Source organism: Ornithorhynchus anatinus, chromosome 21, assembly GCF_004115215.2.
Source record: "Ornithorhynchus anatinus isolate Pmale09 chromosome 21, mOrnAna1.pri.v4, whole genome shotgun sequence".
NCBI lineage: Eukaryota > Metazoa > Chordata > Mammalia > Monotremata > Ornithorhynchidae > Ornithorhynchus > Ornithorhynchus anatinus.
In genome coordinates, this window is record NC_041748.1 from 15957437 (window position 1) to 15976457 (window position 19021).

General features: G+C 57.3%; 2 protein-coding genes across 4 annotated transcripts in view; both read left to right on the forward strand.

Annotated features, from left to right (window-relative positions):
• The window catches only part of PDPK1 (3-phosphoinositide dependent protein kinase 1), a 59549-nt gene extending 54397 nt beyond the window's left edge, over positions 1 to 5152 (forward strand). For both annotated transcript variants that reach the window (XM_029048889.1, XM_029048890.2), the window contains exon 14: positions 461 to 5152. In XM_029048889.1, the coding sequence (XP_028904722.1) occupies positions 461 to 577 (117 nt within the window). In that variant the 3' untranslated portion in view covers positions 578 to 5152. The remainder of the gene's footprint in view (positions 1 to 460) is intronic.
• Positions 5153 to 6840: 1688 nt separating this feature from the next.
• KCTD5 (potassium channel tetramerization domain containing 5) overlaps positions 6841 to 19021 on the forward strand; it is a 29790-nt gene continuing 17609 nt past the window's right edge. For both annotated transcript variants that reach the window (XM_029049161.2, XM_029049162.2), the window contains exons 1-2: positions 6841 to 7130; positions 18252 to 18360. In XM_029049161.2, the coding sequence (XP_028904994.1) occupies positions 6867 to 7130; positions 18252 to 18360 (373 nt within the window). In that variant the 5' untranslated portion in view covers positions 6841 to 6866. The remainder of the gene's footprint in view (positions 7131 to 18251; positions 18361 to 19021) is intronic.

Sequence of the window (19021 nt, forward strand, 5' to 3'; positions counted from 1 at the left end):
CGAGAGGGCTGGGAGGCCGCCGGGGCCCCGCTTCGGTCCGGCAGCACGGCCGGAAGGGTCGGGGACGGGCACCTTCGGGGGAGCGTGTCGGCGGGGCCGCCTGGGCGCGGCGGCCCGGGACCCGACCGTCTCACCGAGAGCCCAGCCAGTGGCTCGCCGGCTCCAAGCCGAGCTTCGCCTGACCTGGGAAGCTTGCTTCGGGGCCTCGCCTGAGCGGCTTCGCTCGCCGGGGTCTCCTGGGGGCCCCCGAATCCAGGGCAGCCTCGGGTCTGCCGACCAGCATCAACACACATGGCCCACCTGACCCTTCCGCCCCCATCCAGGCCAGAGGCGCGGGAAGCCCCACCCGGTCTGATGCTCGGGGTGCCGCATGCCCCCTCCTCAGCGCCCGCGGCTTGGCAGGCCTGGGAACGGCCTGTGGTTTCCCCGCGGCCCCCACTAAAGCGTCCTCTCCTCTCAGCCCAACAGGACTTACTACCTGATGGACCCAAGCGGGAACGCTCACAAATGGTGCAAAAAGATCCACGAGGTCTGGCGGCATCGCTACCAGAGCCACCCTGACACCGCCGCTCACTAGGAAGGCCCCGGACTCCCCCCGCCCCTGGCTGCTAGACCTCTCCGTGATCGGGCCCCTGCACCGGGCCCTCCCCCTCCCCCTCACCGGGCCCCCGGACGAGCCATCTCAACGGGACCGAAAGCCTTCGTCCCTGTTGTTGCCGGTTTATTTTGGGGTTTTTTTTTGTTTTATTTTGTTTTGGTTTTGTTTTGGTTTTGTTTTTCTTTTTTTAATTTAAGAAACAGACGAACATCCATGGAATTCAGGGTTGCTTTGCTTGCTCTCTGGGCTTCTGTTGAGGCTTCCAGCCACCCGGCGCTGCAGTGAGCATCCCGCTTTGGCGCCATTCCGCCCGCCGCCGCCCATGCCCCGTTCCTGCCCCACACTGGCGCCTGGGCTTTGGGCCGCCAGCTTCTCAGAGGATCGTGGGAAACAAGTCCGTGCGCACTCGCCCTCCCTCCTCCTCTTCCTCATCTTCCTCCTCCTCCTCCTCGCTTCCCGCCTTCCTTTTCCTCCTCAGTCACGTACTGGTGGGCCCTTCCAACGCAGCGGGACCCAGACCGATCTGTGATCTTTGCACCCCCTCACATCTCATCGTGGAAGGTGATTTCCATCAGGGGTCACTCGTCCCCCGCCGTCCATGGGCTGACCCCTCTGGGGGTTTTTCCCTTGGTCAAGTTTGGTTTCTCCCCATCCCTCCTGGCCTCCTCCCCAGCCTCCCTCCCTCCTTCCCTCCTGGCCTGCCCTCCAGCACACGCCTGGGACGCGGTGGTACCGAGCGAGATGGCTGGAGTGGGGCGGCCGGCCGGCCTCTGCGCACAGCCCTGACATTTTCTAAAATTAAAAAGGATCTCGGTGTCGGAGGGGCACAGAGTCGAAAACTGGTCATTTCGACCGCCTCGGTCAGGGGCGTCGAAGCCCGCAGTCGGCTTCGGGGCCCGTCAGAGGAGATGGGATTTTGGCCCTTCCAGGGGACAAGATGGCCATCCCCGCTGTCAGTTAACTGCCAGGGACACCCAGGCCACGCTATCACGAAATGACCCTTAGAAGGCCCCAGGCTGGCTGTTAAACGGAGCAGTTGGGGGTGGCGGCGCCACAAAAACCAGGTCCCGAGGTGGATGGAGCAGAGGGAACTCGGGTTCTATCTTACCCGCCGCCGACTGTGGTGGCGGGGTGGCTACCAACGGCCCGCAGGTGTCCTCCCGGCCCAAAACCGCGGTCCAGCCCCTCCGGTAGCTCGGCGGAGATAACGCCCTTTCCTTGAACTGATTTCCCAAGAAGCGGACTCCGTTGCCATCTCGGAGCCGGCCGGGCCCCGCAGGCAGGAGCCTCCGCCTGGAGAGAGCAGCGGGTACTCCCAGCTGGCTTGAGAGGGGCGGAGAGTCCACCCCCAACCTCCTTTTCTCCTCGTGGAGAAGGGTCCCGTCTGTTTCCAGCCCTCTTCTGATTCCTAGGGTTCTTTAGGAAGTTGAAGCGGAAGGGGAGTCGGGACCTGCCGCATTCAGTAGCCATCGGCTCCTCGAGCCCAGCGGGACCGGGATGGGACCACCCCCCGCCGGCCCCTCGGTGGACTGGGCGGCATCCTCTTTCGCCCCCGGTGTTCGTTCAGTTACGTCGGAAGGATTCTTCCCGCCTCCGGCCTAGCTGTCCCTCAAAGGGTGAACCCGGCATCCCACCTGCCAGGGGTGCTGAGCCCCTCTCCCAGTCCAGCTTCCGGCCCGGCCCCCTTTCTCAAAACATGGATGGGCCCCAGGTGAAGCATTTGAGGTCCAAGGGCCTCAGGGTGGGCCCGTTTGGCTCCCTCCGGCTCCCAGGCGGGGCGGGAGATGGTTCAAGCCACGTTATGGGAGTAAACGCCTGCCTGAGTCCCTATCTCTCACGGGACATATATAGGCGGAGTGGGGCGCCTCTGGGTCAACCGCCCTGTGATTTCGGGTCTCAGACGCGCTGTGGCCTTAGGCCTAGAACCGCCTATTGTCCAACGTGAACCAGATTTTGCTGGCCAATGGTTTTTGGAACCGACTTCACCCCTATCGGTCTGGGCCCTGGGAACGTTTTGGGGTAGGTGGAAGTGTCCATGGGGATGGTGGGTGAGGGCACCTCCTCCCCCCGCCCTTTCCAGAGATGGGTGCAAGAGGGGGTGTGAGGCAGGGGAGTTCCTCGGTTACCGTGTGACCTCCCCTCGGGGGGTGAGGTGGGTGTCGAGGGCTTCGAGTTCTCGTCACCCAGGGGCAAAAGCCAGACCGAGGCCCAGGGCCGGGCTAGGAGAGGTGGCCACCTGGGTGGCTCTTCTGTTTGCTCTGAGAGGAAAAAAAGCTTCGCGATCCAGTAATTCATCCCGACAGGTAGCACTCCGAGAGCCGGAGGGAAGGAGCCAGGAGTCATTTGTTGCCTGAAACCCTGGTTCCCACCCCCTGGCTCTCCGAGCGGGTTGTTAATCCGGTTTCATGTGTCTCTTTCCGGGCCGGCAGACTCTCGGGAAGGCAGAGCTGAAGGAACGGGTGTTTCGTGCATTTTTTTTCCCCCTCTCCGCACTTCATCATTAGCCCCCCATGGCTGGTGGATTAGCTGGGTTGGATCCCTCCAGGCTGGGCCTCGGAATGAGGCCGTCTTTTATAGCTCCTCATTGCACGTGTCAGATGGGGCTCAGGCAGCTGCACCCTCTGGACCTTGGCAGAAAGTTGTGCCAGACTTCCACTAGACTCCCAGGGCTTCTGGCCTCCGACCAGGTCGGGAAACGCTGGAGGAAAGATCCGAGATGGATGCGGGTCAGAGCCGTGTGTCGATGATTGAGCGAGTTGGAAGCCGACCGGTTCTCGGCCTCCCCCGGAGGCCACCCCGCCAGGCGCCCCCACCACTGTATCTCTAGGCCCAGCTCCGTGAGCGTGGTCGGGGGTTACCGTCTGGCTGGCGGATCGGTCCCTCCCTTCACCATCCTCACCCGGGGAACCGGTGGTGGATCCTGGCACATCGGGAATGAAGCCACCGGGCCCAGAGACACGCTCCTCCGTCGGGGGAAAACGGTCCCGGACTACCGAGGGGGTGGGTGGGTGGACACCTCATTCCGGCCATCAGCGGGCAGGGTACCGGACTAGGCCCTTGGGAGGACCGCGGACAGTCGTGGAGAAATCAGACCCACCCGGGCCAGAGGCTGGGCCCCTGGGCTCCACGGCCCCAGAGGAGCTGCCATCTCCCTGAGGACGCTGAGATCGGGGAGGGGTGTAGTAAGGGAAGTAGGAAAGGAAGGCGCCCCTCACCTCCAAACCTCAACCCATCGATCGATAGCTTTTTGTCCTGGCATCGGGCCCGTGCTCGAGCCCTTCCTGAATCAACTTGCGATTGTAGCGATGCGATACATCTCTCCCCGTCTCCGATCCCTTCCCCACCCCGCATGACCCCAGCCGCCGAGGGTGCCGATTCTCCCCCTTGCCCTCTGCTGGCCCTCGGAGGGTCCCCGCCACCACCCTTTACTTGGAGATCCATTGGTTCCGAACAGCTTGCCGAAGGTACTATATTTTCCAGACGCTCACCCCCGCCCCCACCCCGGGTCTCCGTCTCCCTTCTTTCCGCGCTCTCGGCTTGCCGAGCTTGCCGGCTTTTTTGGTGGGCGGGGATGGCTCTCTCAGCAAGTGTTTCTGTGGTCAGAGTGAGGGACCCTTTCCCTTTGGGCACCTATCCAGCGGTCACTCACCCAGCACAGCCCTGGGTAGACTCTTTCTCGGTAAGCGATGGACTGGGTCGGCCAGAGCGCTCCAACTCCAGCCCAGCTAGGAAACCCCGGGGGGACGGAAGGCCGGGACTCCCTCCCCCCACCCCCCCAATCCTCCACACCCTCTTTCTCTCTGACCCGTTAATTTATTTCTTCAGTCTCCCAAGAAACCCCTGCACAGCGAACCTATTTCTAAATAGGAGGAGGCGGTTTGGGTAGGCGGGACCCCAACTGATGATTCCGAGCAGAGGATTCTTTTCCCCGCAGGCTGTCGGATTGGATGTCGTCCAACCCTCAGAGCGGGGGCAGTGCGGAGGCCGTCTCCCGGCCACTTGAAACGGGGCGAGTAGGATGCGTTTTGGTCATCCGTAAGCTGGCGGTGGGTTAGAGCCCGCGAATTATCCTCTACCCGGTCCGTAGCCGTGACTGGGGTGAACAGGCAAAGCAAAACGAAAAAACAACCAACCAACCAACCAGCAAAAGACCTTATGGAAACAGAAGCAAATAATGCAAGGACAGGACACACACTTTTGTATTTTTATTCTTATATGAGGTTATTTGCCGGCTCTCGTCGGCCTCTAGTTCAGTCTGTGTTATTTAAATTCTAATATATGAATTATTTGGATTGGATTCATGTTCGGGCCCCGTTGTTGTATGTATTGATGTACAGCCTTGAATGTGAATAATTATTGTAAACTCTATTTTACAACTTGTTTTCTGGCTTTGTTATATATAAATTTTCTATTTGGTCCATGATTTAATCATATCTCATAATTTAATGAACCTTATTCTCCTCTTTCCAAATATTTGTGCTTTAGATGTAGTTACTGAATGATGACTTTTTCACATATGCTCGCTAGTCTTGTAATAAAACGCATGTAGGGTTCCAGGTGTGTGGCGATTGACTCCTTTTCCCTTCTCCCCTCGTCCCTCTCCACATCCCATCCCTCTCCTCCTCCTTCTGAATTTACGGCATTCGTTTCCCCGCTCTCTACCTCTCCATTCTCCCGCTCCCTCCTTCCTGACTTCCTTCCCCTACGGGTCGCCTTTCCCCTTAACCTAATGACAGTGTTATTACTTAAGCACATCCTAAGTGCCAAGCACTGTACCAAGCATCGGGGTCGATAGAAGAAAATCAGGTCGGACACGGTCCCGGTCCACCGTGGGGCTCGCCATCTAAGAGAATGGGGATCAAATCCCCGTTTTACAGATGAAGGAAACGGAAACACCGAGAAGTGAAGCGACTTGCTCAAGGTCACCCAGCAGGCTAGTGGTGGAGTGGGAATCGGAACTCAGGTCTTAATAATAATCATTGTGGTCTTTGTTAAACCCTTACTCTGTGCCAGGTACTGTGCTAAGCTCTGGGGAAGATACAAACAGGCCGGGGGTGTCTTTCCGCTAGGCCGTGTTGCCGCTCACCTCCACCTCCTTCCCTCTGCACCCCCCGCCCCACACCACCCCTTCCCCCTGTCCCTTTCGCTCTCCAGCCTCGAGCAGTCCATGGTGTTTAGTGAGCACTCACTGTGGGCGCTGCACCGTACTGAGCGCTCGGGAGAGTCCCGGGCAATAGAGTTAGGTAGATGCCATCTTGTGCTTGAGGTCAGTCTGGAAGGGGAAACGGGTAAAAATGAATTCCCAATAGGGGAGGCAGCAGAGGATACGACGGAGGGGGACACGTAAGGGCTATGTCCTCCGCACTGTGAGCTAATCGTGGGCGGGGAATGTGTCTGTTTATTGTGCTACTGTCCTCTCCCAAGCGCTTAGTGCAGTGTCCTACACACGGTAAGCACTCAATAAATACGACTGAATGAATGAAGGGGGCTGGACCCCCCTGCCACAGGCGCCCTGACCGTCCAAGGGGGGAGGGCAGAGGAGGCAACACAAATGACGGCTTAGTTGGGGAATGCCTCGCCCGCCCTCTGCCCCCTGACCTCTGACCTCTGGCCCATCTGTCTCCCTTCCTTCCCACCCTTCCCCCTCCCCTCCTACCGTCTGCCCTCCCTCCCCCCACCTCAACTTCCCTCTAGTAGTAACTGTGGCATTTGTCAAGCGCTTACTATGTGCGAGGCGCTGTGCTAAGCGCCGGGGTGGCTTCAAGCAAATGGGGTTGGACGTAGTCCCCGTCCCACGTGGGGATCACGGTCTCCGTCCCCGTGAGGCAGGTGAGGTGGCTGAGGCCCCGTGAAGTGACTGGCCCGAGCTCACAGGCAGACGCCGCCCCCCCCCCCCCCCCCCCGTCAGAGCTGTCGGGGAGAGAGACCACTTCCGCCAGGACGGGTTCGGGGCCGGCAGCTGGCGGACTGTATGAAGGAGCGGACGCTTCCGGCGGGGGGGGGGGGAAGACACCCGGCGGACCGCATTAAAGGCCGGACGCTTCCGGCGGAGGCCCCCTGGCGAACTGTATTAAAGACCGGACGCTTCCGGTGTACGGGTCGGAGGGGCGGTGGGGAAGAGGCGGCGGACGGTATTAAGGAGCGGACGCTTCCGGGGGAGCGGGTCCTGGGGCCGGTACTAAAGGGTGAGTTCCGGGGGAGGCGCCGACGGCCGCTATGAAAGGGCGGACGCTTCCGGGGGCGGCGGGGCAGGAGCGGCGGGAGCGTCATGGCGGAGCAGCGCTGGGAGCTGGTCCCGGGGACGGGGACGGGGACTGGAGCGGCAGCGGGAGAGGCCCCGCCGGGCGGCCTCTGCCAACGCTGCGGCGGCGGCGGCGGCGGCGGCGGCGGCGGCGGCGGCTCCTCCTCCAAGTGGGTCCGCCTCAACGTGGGCGGCACCTACTTCCTCACCACCCGCCAGACGCTGGGCCGGGACCCCAAGTCCTTCCTCTACCGACTCTGCCAGGCCGACCCCGACCTCGACTCCGACAAGGTCAGCCCCGCTGCTGGTCAGCCCGCCCGGGGGACGCCCCTCGCCCGCGCCCTCCGCCCAGGCCGGGGCCTCCCCCGCGCCCGCAGCCTGGTCTCCGCTCAGTCCCGGGGGCTTCCCCGCACCCTCACATCCTAGCCCTGCTCAGTTTGAGGGGGCTCCCCCACCCCCACATCCCATTTCTGGTCAGTTTGGGGCCCCCCCGCCCCCACAGCCTGGCCTCTGGTCAGTGCCCACAGTCCCCTCAGGCCATCTCCGGTCAGTCCTGGGGTCTGTGCGCCCCCGCACCTCGGCTGTGGTCAGTCCGAGGCCCCCCCACTCCCACCCCCCACCTCTGGTCGTCTTGGGGGTCCCCTCCCTCCGGCTTCTGGTCGGAGCTGGGGTCTCTTCGCCCCCACACCCGGGTCCCTGGTCAGTCCTGGGGTGTCCCGCGCCCCCGCCTCTTCTCTGGTCAGTTTGGGGGGCTCCCCCAGCGCACATCCCGTCCCTGGTCAGTTTAGGGGTCCCCCCCCGTCCCCTCCCCCTTCTGCCCCCCGCCCCTCGGGTCTGGTCAGCCCTGGACCCCGCCTTCTCCCGACGGCCATCGAGGGGCTGCGGGGGCCACACTTCCACCCCCGCCCCGGCTGGGAAGCCCAGGCTGCGGCCTCGACCTCTGACCCGGCGACCTTTGACCTGCCCCGCCCCCTCCCCTCCTCCTCCTCTCCTTCCAGCCTGGCGGGGCGTCACTGTGCCCACCGCCCCATCGGCATTGCCCCGGGGCCCCCCGCCCTCCCTGTCGGTCAGTCGTATTTACTGAGCGCCGACCGTGTGCGGACAACGGTCAGCGGACGCATTCGCTGCCCACAACCAGCATCTACCCTAGAGAGGAAGACGGACGTTAATGTAAATAAATGAGAGATCTGGACATCAGTGGCGTGGGGCCGAGAGGAGGGAGGAAGGAAGGGAGCCGGTCAGGGCGACACAGAGGGGATTGGGAGAAGAGGAAAGCAGGGTTGAGTCAGGGAGGAGATGGGCCCTCTTGCCCCACCCAAGAGCCTCCTACCGAGGACTCTGGCAGCAGGAGCGCTTAGTATAATGCCTGGCATATAATAAGCACTTAACAAATACCATTATTATCGTTAGCAGAGTGCTTTCTCTGGGCCGAAAACTAGGGCGGGTACAAGATTCATTCATTCCATCCCATCTATTGAACGTTCCCTGCGTGCGGAGCACTGTGCTAAGCTCTTGGGAGAGGACAACAGAACAATAAACAGGCACATCCCCTGCCCCCAAGGAGCTGACGGTCTCGGGGGAATGGGAGTGTCTTACAGGATCAGGCACTGGCCGCCGGGCTCACCGTCCAAAGGGAAGGGAGAACGGGTCTTGAATCCCCCATTTTACAGAGGAGGAAGCTGAGGCACAGGGAAGTTAAATGATTTAATATTAAGAGCAATAATGATGGCGATGGTGGTGAGTGGGCCACGGAGTTGCAAGACAGGGTGGCCGCCCTCAAGGAACTTCCTGCCTAGTTCAGGGGGAGTCTACCAAGTGCCTCCTCCCTGCAGAGCGCTGTACTGGTCGCCAAGGAGAGTTACAAGAGGCAGCCCCTGAGCTGCGGAACACATGCTTTGTGTGTGTGTATGTGTGTGTAATAATAATGTATTTGTTAAGCGGTTACTATGTGCCAAGCAGTGTACTAAGTGCAGGGGTGAATACAAGCAAATTGGGTTGGACACAGTCCCTGTCCCATGTGGGGCTCCCAGTCTCAATCTCCGTTTTACAGAGGAGGTCACTGAGGGCCAGAGAAGCAAAGTGGGTTGCCCAAGGTCACACACAGCAGCAGACAAGTGGCGGTCCTGGGATTAGAACCCGGGTCCTTTCAACGCGGCTTCTCGTTTGATGCCAAGCTCTCAGTAGAGATAGGAGACGCAAGCAATCCTTGCCCTTGAGGGCTATCCGCTGTCCATTACAACCAAGAAGAAATCCTTTTAGTAAGCCACAAGTCTTCTAAAAGTCAATCAATCAATGATGTTTACTGAGCACTTACGGTGTGCAGAGCACTCCCCCGCCCCCCAGCGCTTAGTACAGTGCTCTGTACACAGCACTCGATAAATACGAATGAATGAATGAGAATCCATTTATGGTATTTACTGAGCGCTTAATACCTGCAGAGCACCATACTAAGAGCTTGGGAGAATAATAATAATAATCGTGGTACTTGTTAAGCGCTGACTGTGTGCCAAGCACTGTTCTAAGCACTGGGGTAGGTACAAGTTATTCAGGTTGGACACAGTCCCTGTCCCACATGGGATTCAGTCTTACTCCCCATTTTCCAGATGAGGGATGAGGTCCAAAGAAGTGAAGTAGTTTGCCCAAGATCACACAGCAGATATGTGGCGGAGTCAGGATTCGAACCCGGGTCCTTCTGGCTCCCAGGCCCAGGCTCTATCCACTAAGCCACACTGCTCCTTTCCACCAAGCCACGCTCAATCAGCAGCCACGTTCCCTGCCCACAGAGACCCTATCTGCCCTTCTCACTGTCCATCTCAAGCCCAGACTGGTTTTTCAAATGGTCTGAGGAAAAGGAGCAGCACGGCCTAGTGGGTAGAGCCCGGGCCTGGGAGTCAGAGGACGTGGGTTCTAATCCCGGCTCCGCCACTTGTCTGTTATGTAACCTGGGCCTGTCGCTTCGCTTCTCTGGGCCTCTGTTGCCTCATCTGTAAAATGGGGATTCGATACCCATTCTCCTTCCTGCTTAGAGGGCGAGGCCCATCAGGACCGTCCGACCCGATTAGCTGGTATCTACCCTAAGTACTTTGTCCAGTGCTCCACACAGGAAGTGCTCAGTAAATACCATTGAGTGATGACTATTTGAGTGATGACTATCAGCTCAGCCCTTTCACACTCCCTCCTTCTCAGTGCAGTCGCTTGTCCTGTTTGAGATGTCCTGCAACTTCACCCCTTCTTTCATTCAGTCGTATGTATTGAATGCTTACCGTGTGCAGAACACTGTACTGAGCGCTTGGAGAGGATGGTACAGCGATAAACAGTGACATTCCCTGCCCACAATGAGCTCAGTCTAGAGTAAAAGTTAGGGTGAAACTGAGGGGAGAGGGAGATCCTCTGCCTCTTTGAGATTACTACCGAGCGAGCAACTACTCAGAGAAGCATCACGGCCTACTGGGTGTCGGAAGGACCCGGGTTCCAGTCCCGGCTCTGCCACTTGTCTGCTTTGTGACCTCGGACCAGTCACTTCACTTCTCTGTTACTCAGTTCGCTCATCTGAAAACAGGGATGAAGACAGGGAGCCCCACGTGGGACAGGGACCGTGTCCAACCCGATTATCTCGTATCTACCCCAGTGCTTAGAACAGTGTCTGGCACGTAGTAAGTGCTTAACAAATACCGTGGTGATGACAGATATCATTATCAGGAATAGGGCACCGTCGAGAGCACTCGGCAGAGTACCAGGGAATTAAGAGATGCCATCCCGGCCCCTGAGAAGGGTCTGATGGAAGGAGGGAGAAGGATCGGAAAGAAAACTCAAGGTTCTTAGCCGTGAACCCCAGGGGAGGAAGGATGGGGGGTGCTCATCTAGTACCAAACAGGTTCTAGACTATGAGCCTGTTGTTGGTTAGGGATTGTCTCTATCTGTTGCCGAATTGTACTTTCCAAACGTTTCGTACAATACTCTGCACACAGCAAGCACACTATAAATACGATTGAATAAATACGATTGAATGACTCGAACCCAGCCCTCAATATTCAGCTTGGCGCATGGGATGCCCCAAACAGCCACCATTATTATTCTCATTAGTCAATCAGTGCTAAGGATTGAGCGCTTTCTGTGTGCAGAGCACCGTCCTAAGCGCTTGGGAGAGTCCAGTACAACAGAGCTGGGAGCCGGGTTCCCTGCCCACAACGAGCCGATAGTCTAGAGTCGATTCAGTCCGTTGTCGTCGTCGTGATCAGCCGAGGGCCAGGAGTGTCCGCGTCCCTGAATTTTTCCCGGGCTGGAGGCGGCTCGCTCTTCCTTCCTGCCCGGGGGCTCCCGGGGATGGGGATGGTGATGGGGAAGAGGGCGATAGGCGGGCGGGCGGGCGTTGGGATTGGAAATGGGTTTGAAAGAGCACTTAGCGGGGCCGGGCCAAGAGCATCGATCTCGCAGACGCGATGTGACCGGCCTCTGCGGGCTATTTCTCAGCTCAGCCGGCTTCCGTTTCTCGGCAGCTTCTCCGCTCCCACAGTGGCTCAGGAAAGTATGAGAGCCGGTCAGAGCCGGCCAAAGCCAGCCACAGGGACGTGGGGCTGGGAGGGGGAAGGTGGGCTGGACCACCCCGGGCTAGGCAGTGGTCCCCATGTCCACCGGGCTCCTTCTGGGGCCATTAGGAGCAGCGTGGCTTCCTGGCTAGAACCCGGTCCCCGGAGTCAGAAGGACCTGGGTTCTAAACCCAGCTCAGCCGTTTGTCTGCTGTGGGACCACGGACAAGTCGCTTCACTTCTCAGGGCCTCGGTACCCTCATCTGTAAAACAGGGTTTAGGGCTGTGAGCCCCCATGGGGGATGGGGATTGTGTCCAGCCTGACTGGCTTGTATCCACCCTAGCGCTCGGTACGGTGCCCGGTACATAGTAAGAGCTTAACAAACACCATTATTATAAGTATTTGGGCCCCGCTGAGCACACCCACGATAGCTAAGGGGCTGCCCCTGGCCGGCGGGGGGGTGGAGGAGGGGCCTAAAGCGCTCAGGCCTGGGAGTCGGAGGACCTGGGTTCTGGGTTCTCCTCCTGGCTCCACCACTCATCTGCCGTGTGACCTTAGGCAAGTCATCTCGCTGTATTTATATTACTGTCTACCCTCCCCCTAGGCTGTAAGCTCACAATGGGCGGGGCCGGTACCTGTTTATTGTTGCATCCTACTCTCCCGAGCACTTAATGCAGTGCTCCGCACACAATAAGCGCTCATTACGAATGAATGAAAATGGAGATTCAAGGCTTAGACTGGGAGCCCCACACGTGGGACCGGGACCGTGCCGATCTCGTAATAATAATAATGTTGGTATTTGTTAAGCGCTTACTATGTGCAGAGCACTGTTCCAAGCGCTGGGGTAGATAGAGGGTAATCAGGTTGTCCCACGTGAGGCTCACAGTTAATCCCCATTTGACAGATGAGGTAACTGAGGCACAGAGAAGTTAAGTGACTTGCCCACAGTCACACAGCTGACAAATGGCAGAGCCGGTATTCGAACTCATGACCTCTGACTCCCAAGCCCGTGCTCTTTCCACTTGTATCCACCTCAGTGCTTAGAACAGTGCCTGGCACAGAGGAAATGCTTAGCAAGTACCATGATTATTACAGCTCAGCCCCCGCAATTCTTTCCTCTAACACCAGCTCCTGTCGTGGCCTCCCTCTGGCCTGGAATTCCCTCCCTCTTCATATCTGACAGACCATCTTTCTTCCCCTCTTCAAAGCCTTCTTAAAAACACCTTTTTGTGTGTGTGTGTGTGTGTGTGTGTGTGTGTGTGTGGCATTTAAGCACTTACTAAGTGCCAGGCTCTATACTAAGCGCTGGGGTAGATACAAGTTAATCAGGTTGAACACAGTCCATGCCCCATACAGGTTTCACAGTCTTAATCCCCATTTTACAGACGAGGGAGCTGAGGCCCAGTGAAGGGAAGGGACTTGCCCGAGGTCACACAGCAGACAAGGGGTGGGGCAGAGATTAGAACCCTGGTCCTTCGGACCCCCCCAGGCCCGGGCTCTTTCCACTAGGCCACACTGCCATGAGAGACCACTGAGGGACAGTGTTGTATCTGTGCACTTGTGCACTTTCCTAGCACTTAGTAACAGTAATAATTCTGGTATTTAAGCGCTTACCATTTACCAGGCACTGTACTATACCATATACCAGGCGCCGAGGTAGACCCAAGCAAATCGGGTTGGAAACGGTCCCATGAAGGGCTCACAGTCACAGTCCCCATTTTCCAGATGAGGTCCCTGAGGCCCAGATAAGCGAAGCGACTGGGCCAAGGTCACACAGTAGCAGACAGGCAGCGGAGCTGGGATTAGAACCCATGACCTTCCGACTCCCTGGTCCGCGCTCTAGCCACTAGGCCGTGCTGCTTCCCCCCTAGCACTTTAGTGCCGCTTGATAAATATTATTACCAGGGTCTAAGGTGAGGCAGTCAGCACCACTGTGTTTTTCAGAGTTAAAAATTAAACTGCACAAAGGTCCATCCAGACAATAAACTAGGACACATTTAAAGATCACTTTGCGAGCCTGTCTGGTGCCGGGCCTGGGAGAATCCCGCTGACGTTCTCTTTCCCGACAATCCCCACCTCTGCCCGGCACGAAATGAATCCGCGTCTACCGCGTCTCGGCGTGGGCCGGAATGGCTATCGATCCGGTCACCGCCGAAATCCAAGATTGAGCCCTCGGTCTGGGTCTCGGTCTCGCCTCTCTCTCCGTGTCTGTTTTCCCCGCCCCCGAGAGGTTGTCAGCACCCCGAGGGCAGGGATCGTGTCCTCTAGTTCTTGAGTATGCTCCCAAGCGCTTAGTACAGTGTTCTGCACAGTGTAGGGGCGCAGTCAATGCTGTTGGTTGCTGGCTCTCTGCCCCCCTTGCCACCCCTTTTCTGCTCACTCGTTGTGGGTGGGGAATGTGTCTGTTTTTGTATCGGACTCTCCCAAGCGCTTAGTGCAGTGCTTGGCCCACAGTAAGCGCTCAATAAATACGATTCATTCAGTCATATTTATTAAGCGCTTACTGTGGGCAGAGCTCTGTAGTCAGCGCTTGGAAAGTACAATTCAGCAACAGAGAGAGACAGTCCCTGCCCACAATGGGCTCAGTCTAGGAGATTGAATGCCCGCTCCCTGCCTGCTCGCCCCATCCCTTAGGAAGCCGCCCCGGCCGACCCCCGCAGCAGCGGCTTTTCACAAGGATGAGGCCCCATTGACACGTCGGCCTCTGGTGCTGGCTCAGTGACAGTGCACTCCTCGCTGCCCCCTTATTAATAATATAATAATAATAATGGCATTTGTTAAGCGCTTATTCAAATACGACTGACTGGATGAATGAGCGCTGGAGTAGGCCCAAGGAAACGATGTGGGATGCGGTCCGCGACCCACCTGGCCCTATCCATCTTATCCCCATTTAACAGAGGAGGAAACTGAGGCCCAGAGATGGGAAGTGACTTGCCCGTCCCATAGCAGCCAGGGGCAGAACTGGGCCTTGAACCTATTGATGCCTGTCTACTTGTTTTGTTGTCTGCCTCCCCCTTCTAGACCGTGAGCCCGTTGTTGGGTAGGGATGGTCTCTATCTGTTGCTGAAGTGTACTTTCCAAGCGCTTAGTACAGTGCTCTACACATAGTAAGCACTCAGTAAATACCTGTGAATGATTGAACCCGGCTCTCCTGAACCCCATTCTCCCGCTCTCTCCACTAGGCCACAGCATGGCGTATTGGGTAGAGCCCGGGCCTTAGAGTCAGAAGGTCATGGGTTCTAATGCCGACTCTGCCACTGGTCTGCTGTGTGACCTTGGGCCAAGTCACTTCACTTTTCAGTACCTCATCTGGAAAATGAACACTGAGACCGTGAGCCCCAGGTGGGAGAGGGACTGCGTCCAACCCGTTTGCCGGGATCCACCGCAGTGCTTATTGCACTACCTGGCATAGAGTAAGCGCTTAACAAATAGCGTAATTAATTATTAGGCCATGCTGCTTCTGAACTTACTGAGCTCCGAGCAGCGGACTGAGCTCTCGGGCGAGTCCAGCCCATCAAAACCAACAGAGACAAGTCTTGGCCGCGAGGAGCTTCCGGTCCAGGGGGTAGACGGATCTTAAAATAGATTGGAGAGAGGGCAATTAGTACAGCGACGGAGGCGCCCGGGGAGCAAAAACACAGTCTTGCTCGGGTTACGTCGTGACTTGTGTTCCTGCTAGCCGTAGTCCAGCTCCCGAGTGAGTCACTGCACTTCAGGTAAACAGGACGGGAGCCCGTCCCTGGCCCTCAGGGTCACCACGGGGCCACCGGGCCTCTGGCTCGAAGGCCAGTCCGTTCCAGCTCCCCGCCGATCCAAGAGGAGACCCCAGAACCGACTCAGCCTCGGGGCAGGGGTGGGAGGGTAGCTGTCGCCCCCCTCACCTCCCGGACCCACTGGCGTCCGCCCTCAGGCTGCTTAATGATAACAATGATGATGATATTTGTTAAGCACTTACTCTATGCCAGGCACTGTACTAAGCGCTGGGGTGGATACAAGCAAATCGAGTTGGACACAGTCCCTGTCCCACGAGGGGCTCACAGTCTTAATCCCCATTTTATAGATAATAATAATAATAATAATAATAACGATGGTATTTAAGTGCTTCCTATGTGCCATGCACTATTCTAAGTGCTGGGGTAGATACAAGGTAATCAGCTTGTCCCATGGGGGACTCATGGTCCTCATCCCCATTTTACAGAAGAGGTAACTGAGGCCCAGAGAAGTGAAGTGACTTGCCCAAAGTCACACAGCAGACAAGTGGCGGAGCCAGGATTAGAACTCATGCGTAGCTGAGCGAGGGCTTGAGAGCAGTGGGCTCGGAAAATCCAGCAATACAGAACACCCCATCTCCTGCCCGTCTCCTCAGCTTATCCGAAGTCCCTTGCTGGCAGAAGTGATCGACAGGGGAGCGAAAGCCGGAGGGAGGAGAGGGCAAAGCGGGAAGTGGTACGATCGTGTCGAGGCGGAATGGCCGGACAGATAACTGGACCCAGTGGGTGCTCGGGAAATAACCATGTCCGTGTCCCCGTCTAGGCTGTGTTCTATTAATATTCATTGATTAAGTCGTATTTATTGAGCGCTTACTGTGTGCAGAGCACGAGGGAGGGTGCAGTAGAACAATATACAGACATATTCCCTGCCCACAACAAGCTTACAGTCTGGCGATAAAGGGCTCTATCCGTTAAGCCACGCTGCTTCGCGAAGGGGAGGGAGAATTTTTGTCCCTGTTGTACAGGGAAACTGAGTTGCAGAGACGTTCAGTGACTTGCCCGATGTCACACAGCAAGGGTGGGGCAGAGCCAGCCGACTCCCAGCCCCAGGAGTCCACTAGGCCACACTGCCGCCCGGTTTTCTGGTCTTTCCTCTTTCAGGGTAGGTGGGCCTGGTTTAGGCCTCACGTGTCATGCCTTATTAAAGTTGAGGCAGGTGTGGCGGGTAGGACGTGGGTAGGAATGCCAACTGGCCACACTGCCCTGTCGTAAGAATGATCGCTGGGGCCTTTCATCAAGCGATGGGCGAGCATTCGCCAAGTGCACAGCACTGGATGAAATGCTTGGGTGAGTCCGATAGGGGGAAAGAAAATGATTGTGTTTGTTAAATGCTTACTATGTGCCAGGCACTCTACTAAGCACTAGGGTGGATGCAAGCAAATCGGATTGGACACGGTCCCTGTCCCACATGGGGCTCACAGTCTCGATCCCTGTTTTACAGTTGAGGTCACCGAGGCCCAGAGAATTGAAGTGGCTTGCCCAAGGCCACACAGCAGACAAGTGCTGGAGCTGGGATTAGAACCCATGACTTTCTGACTCCCAGGCCTGTGCTCCAGCCAATAGGCTGTGCAAAACAGAGTTGGCAGGCATGTTCCCTACTCAGAGGGAGCTTCCCGTTTCGAAGGAGCTATTTAAGTGCTTGGTGCTAAGCGCTGGGGGAAATACCAGATCATCAAGTCAGAAACAGGCCCTGCCCCACTTGGGGCTCACAGTCTTAGTAAGAAGGAGAATAGGTATCAGTCAGTCGTATTTATTGAACGCTTACCATGTGCCGAGCACTGTACTAAGGGCTTGGAAAAGGACGATACAGAACAGATAGACACATTCCTGCCCACGGCGAGCTTACAGTCTAGAGGAGGAGACAGGCATTAGTATAAATAAAATAATTATTATGGCCTGGAACCCCGGGCAAGTCACTTCCCTCTGCCTCAGTGGCCTCATCTAGAAAATGGGGATAGGGACTGTGCCCATCCTGATTAGCTTCTATCTACCCCAGCGCTTAGAACAGTGCCTGGCACATAATAAGCTCTTCACAGATCGATTATTATCATTATTCATGTCTCCCCCTGTAGATTGTGAGCTCGTTGAGGGCAGGGAAAACGTCTCCCAACTCTGTTGTATAAAACTCTCCCAAGCGCTCTGCACCTAGAAATCGCTCAGTAAATACCACCGGTTGATCGGGGAGCTCCTCAGAGTTCAGCAGAGAGCTGGTTGTCAGTGTGAGGGAGGAGGGGGAGGGTTCAACCACTTCCCCATGGTGAGTTCCGGGTCACCTTCCCTGCCCGCTCCCACCCACCAACACCCACACATCCGCCTTGGCGGCCGGTGGGAAGTCCGGGCGCGATCGAGGGCTGCAGCCTAGGTGGTGGTGATAATGATGATGATGGCATTTGTTAAGTACTTACTATGTGCCAAGCACTCTTCTAAGCACTGGGGTAGATACAAGGTTATCAGGTTCTCCCACTGGGGGGCTCAAAGTCTTAAATCTCCATTTTACCATTGAGGGAACAGAGGCCCAGAGAAGTGAAGTGACAAGCTGATGGGTGGCAGATCCAGGATTAGAACCATGACCTCTGACTCCCAAGCCCGTGTTCTTGCCACTGTCACGCTGCTTCTGGCAAGGCTCCCCCCTCTGGGTCTTTCAGTCGGTCACCATCACCCCATTTTCCTGCCTGCATGGTGATCCTCCCCGCCTTAGGCTGCGAGCCCCCAGCCGGGCAGTGATCCAGGTTAGTTTCTGTGGCACCTACCTTGGCATCTAGCCCGCTCTCCATCGGGACCGCGATTCCAACGCTGGCCCGCGTTTTCCCCCCGGACTCTCCGGGGCCGGCGGCTGACGGCAAACCGCAGCTTGGATAGGGGGTCTCGGGATCGCCGCCGATAGACGCTGAGATGTTTTGGGCCTGGGGAAGGGGAGGGTCCCCGGCGGAGGCCGGCCAATCTGCCAGTGGCTCTCCTATCCAGCCTCCCTCACCAAGTCGGTGGGTCACTCGGCATCGACGGGTTAGGCTGGGCCCGGCCGCGGACCCCGAATCTCCCTGGCCTTTGAATGAGCCCTCTCCTCTTCTCCCCATTCCTTCCCCATCCCCCCGTCCATCTCCTACCGATCTTTCAGGATAAAACAGGTGCCTATCTAATAGACCGAGACCCTACGTACTTCGGACCGGTGCTGAACTATCTGCGACACGGAAAGCTGGTTATCAACAAGGACCTCGCGGAGGAAGGTATGCTCTCCGGCCTCGGGGTCCCCTCTGGTGGGGGGCCGGGGGGACTGGAGGGAGAAGTTTCCCCAGCCATTCGGGGGCAGCTGGAGCTCTGGACCCACTCATCCGCCTGGGTTTTTTGGAGGGGCGGTCACGGGCTCCCTAACAATTATTTCTTCATTCATTCATTTTTATTGCATGCTTACTATGTGCAGAAGACTCTACTGAGCGCTTGGGAGAGTACAAGAAAATAATAGAGACACATTCCCTGCCCACAACAAACCTACAGGCTAGAGGAGGGGAGGCAGCCATTCATTGAAATAAATAAATGACAGATATGGACATGAGTGGTGCGGGGCTGGAAGGTGGGGGTGAAAGGAGGAAAGCAAGGCGACGCAGAAGGGAATGGAAGAAGAGGAAAGGGAGGAGGGCTTAGTCAGGGAAGACCTCTTGGAGGAGATGGGCCTTCCGTAAGGCTTTGAAGGGGAGGAGAGTCATTGTCTGTTGGATTTGAGGAGGGAGGGCGTTCCAGTCCAGAGGCAGGACGTGGGCCAGGGGTTGGCGGCGAGATAGGCGAGCTGGAGGCAAAGTGAGAAGGTATTGCTAGTATTGTGGCATTTAAGTGCTTACTCTCTGCCAAGCACTTGAGAGGCAGCATGGCCTAATGGATTGAGCCCGGGCC